At 40.1% G+C, this 2486-nt stretch overlaps 1 protein-coding gene across 5 annotated transcripts in view; it reads right to left on the bottom strand.

Moving 5' to 3' along the window:
• The window catches only part of LOC101858612 (cyclic nucleotide-gated olfactory channel), a 200372-nt gene that overhangs the window by 2456 nt on the left and 195430 nt on the right, over positions 1-2486 (bottom strand). For all 5 annotated transcript variants that reach the window (XM_013079966.2, XM_013079965.2, XM_035968600.1 and 2 more), the window contains exon 5: positions 558-1531. In XM_013079966.2, the coding sequence (XP_012935420.1) occupies positions 558-1531 (974 nt within the window). The remainder of the gene's footprint in view (positions 1-557; positions 1532-2486) is intronic.

Genomic DNA, 2486 nt, shown 5'->3' with positions numbered 1-2486 from the left:
CCCCCCCGCCAATAAAAATGGAGACAAAATCAAAATGCAAGACAAGAATAAATAAGTGCACGGACCAAAAATCAAGATCAGTTTCAAAAGTGAAGTTATGACATAAACGGACTGGCTTCCAGTTACATGCTGTCTAAAAATTCACATTGTTCTCGAATAGAAAGTACATTCAAATATGCGTTTCAACAGTAAAGTAAAAATGAGCAAAAATCAACACCAAATCACAGCTTAAAACAGTACATTTCTGGTCGTTACCCTGTGGAACATTTGTGCACTTCGCAGGTCGTTTTACTTTCTCTGTAGCTTATATGATCGATTAAATAATATCTTCTGTGTAAGACGATGCTGGGAGTTTAATAAGATTTCAACGGGATCAAATGCTTGCTTCTGGCGAGACAACGAGCATAGTCCCAAATACCAGTAACATATCTTTGAGAATCTTTGTTAAAAATAAGTTATAAACCGTCTCTCCACTCGGACAATAGCTAAAATAACAGTTGGCAGCTCAATAAAACACACCATATCAAAGCCGACACCAACAACACATTTTGACGTACCTCTCCAAACACGCTACCCTCACTGAGCGTGGCGTATACGGTGGAACCATCGTCTCCAACCACACTGAGCTTCCCTCTCTTCACGATGTACATTTCCCTGCCGATGTCGCCCTTTCTACAGATGTAGTCCCCAGGACTGAACACCTGAAGCCTCAGCTTGAGAACCAGCTCTACCAAGAGGCCAGGCTCGCAGTCCTGGAAAATACTCACTCTTTTTAAAGTTTCTAAGTGCACGTGGATAGCCATCTCTGCTTTCAACTTGTCCGGAAGGGCCGACAGGACTTCTTCCTCATTTAGAGACTGCTTGTTCGTCCACAGATAATCGAACCACTTGATCACCCTTTCCTCGAGCTCCTTGCTGACTTTTCGGAACTCCATGTACTGTTTTACACCGTCCATACGCTGCTGGAATTCGGAACGGGCTGCGTTCATGTTGGTAATCATACTCCCAACGTTACCCACGATGGTAGCGAAGATAAGCACTCCAATAAGAAAATCCCCAATAACGAACAAGTACTCCACGTCCCTCTCCGGTTGAGGTGTCTCCCCGATAGTTGTGAGAGTGAGTGTTGACCAATAAAAACTGTAGATATATTTCCTCGAAAGTTCTTCATAACCCCCCGTCAAATTTTTGTACACCCAGTTGTCAGTGCCAAACCCTATAGCAGAGCTTATGGCAAAATATATACATGCATTCCAATGGATGATAATCAAAATGTACAGGACGAGATGGAGAATACGAAACATGTTGGTGAAACTGGTTCTCGTCTCTGTTCTATCGAAGAACTCTAAAAGTCTCCGAAAGCGGAGCAGGCGGTTGAATCTGACGTAGGGGATATTTAATCCTTTGTTGAGGAAGTAAAAGAGGTCTGTAGGGAGAAGGCTGGCGATATCGATGTAAAACGTTTTGGTCTTCATGTAGTTTTTCCGAAGCTTGATTGGATCAACCACCATCAAGCCTTGTTCTAGGTAACCTGGGAAAAAAAGAAATAGGAAAAATGTAATCATTGTGTTTCCCTACAATCCCCATAAAATAATAATAATAATTCTTCCATCATGAACTGATGCTGCGTTTAACATCAGAGGGGGAAATGAAGTTATAGGCCTTGGCAAGAAGTTTACATGGCAAATAGAGTAAAGTAAATAAAAAGAAAGGAACAATCATCAACACCTCAGTTTGCCTCAGATAGCAAAGCCTTTCGCTAATGTTGTTTGAGGTCGAATACTAAGAAATTCGATTCTCATCCTTCAGAGTATGCACTGGGTTTATAGGAGCTTCAAAGGCAAACCAATACTTTTGCTAGATTTTTGGTCTTTTTTATGGTGAAGATTGAAGTGCCAAAATAGATAGTGATCAGCTATATTTGTTTAGGCCACATGAACAGGTACACCTGTTTCTTTTAGTAAGAGTTTTACGGTGCTTGCAACATTACTATGTCAAATAAGTGCCGGCTTAGAGGAGTTACAAGAGATTAAGAAACAATGAAGAAGCAAAGCACATAATAGAGACCTCCATCCATCCACGGATGTAGTTATATTTTATTACGTCTCTCTTTCTCTTTCACAGAAACGGTAGCATAATTGAACTGTTATTGGTCACCCACTATTTTGAATTAAATGCTTAGCATTTAAGGATTAAACATGCTGCTCTAATTCACTGGAGCAAGGTTTCAAATTAAAAAATTAAAAAGAACAAACTCTGGTAATGAAAGATACCAGTTGTTTTTTTTAAATTTACTTGACAATATGCCACTTTTTCTTATATAAAAATTTGACCCGATATGAACAAATAGATGTCAGTTCTGTTCCAGCGACCCCCAATTAGTTTAGGAAGTCTCAAATATATGTCCACGAAATGTGTTTTTCATTCTCTCTCTCTCTCTCTCTCTCTCTCTCTCTCTCTCTCTCTCTCTCTCTCTCTCTCTGACA

Source organism: Aplysia californica, unplaced genomic scaffold (genome assembly GCF_000002075.1).
Source record: "Aplysia californica isolate F4 #8 unplaced genomic scaffold, AplCal3.0 scaffold00069, whole genome shotgun sequence".
NCBI classification, from domain to species: Eukaryota; Metazoa; Mollusca; class Gastropoda; order Aplysiida; family Aplysiidae; genus Aplysia; species Aplysia californica.
This window is presented reverse-complemented; position numbering and strand designations above follow the sequence as displayed.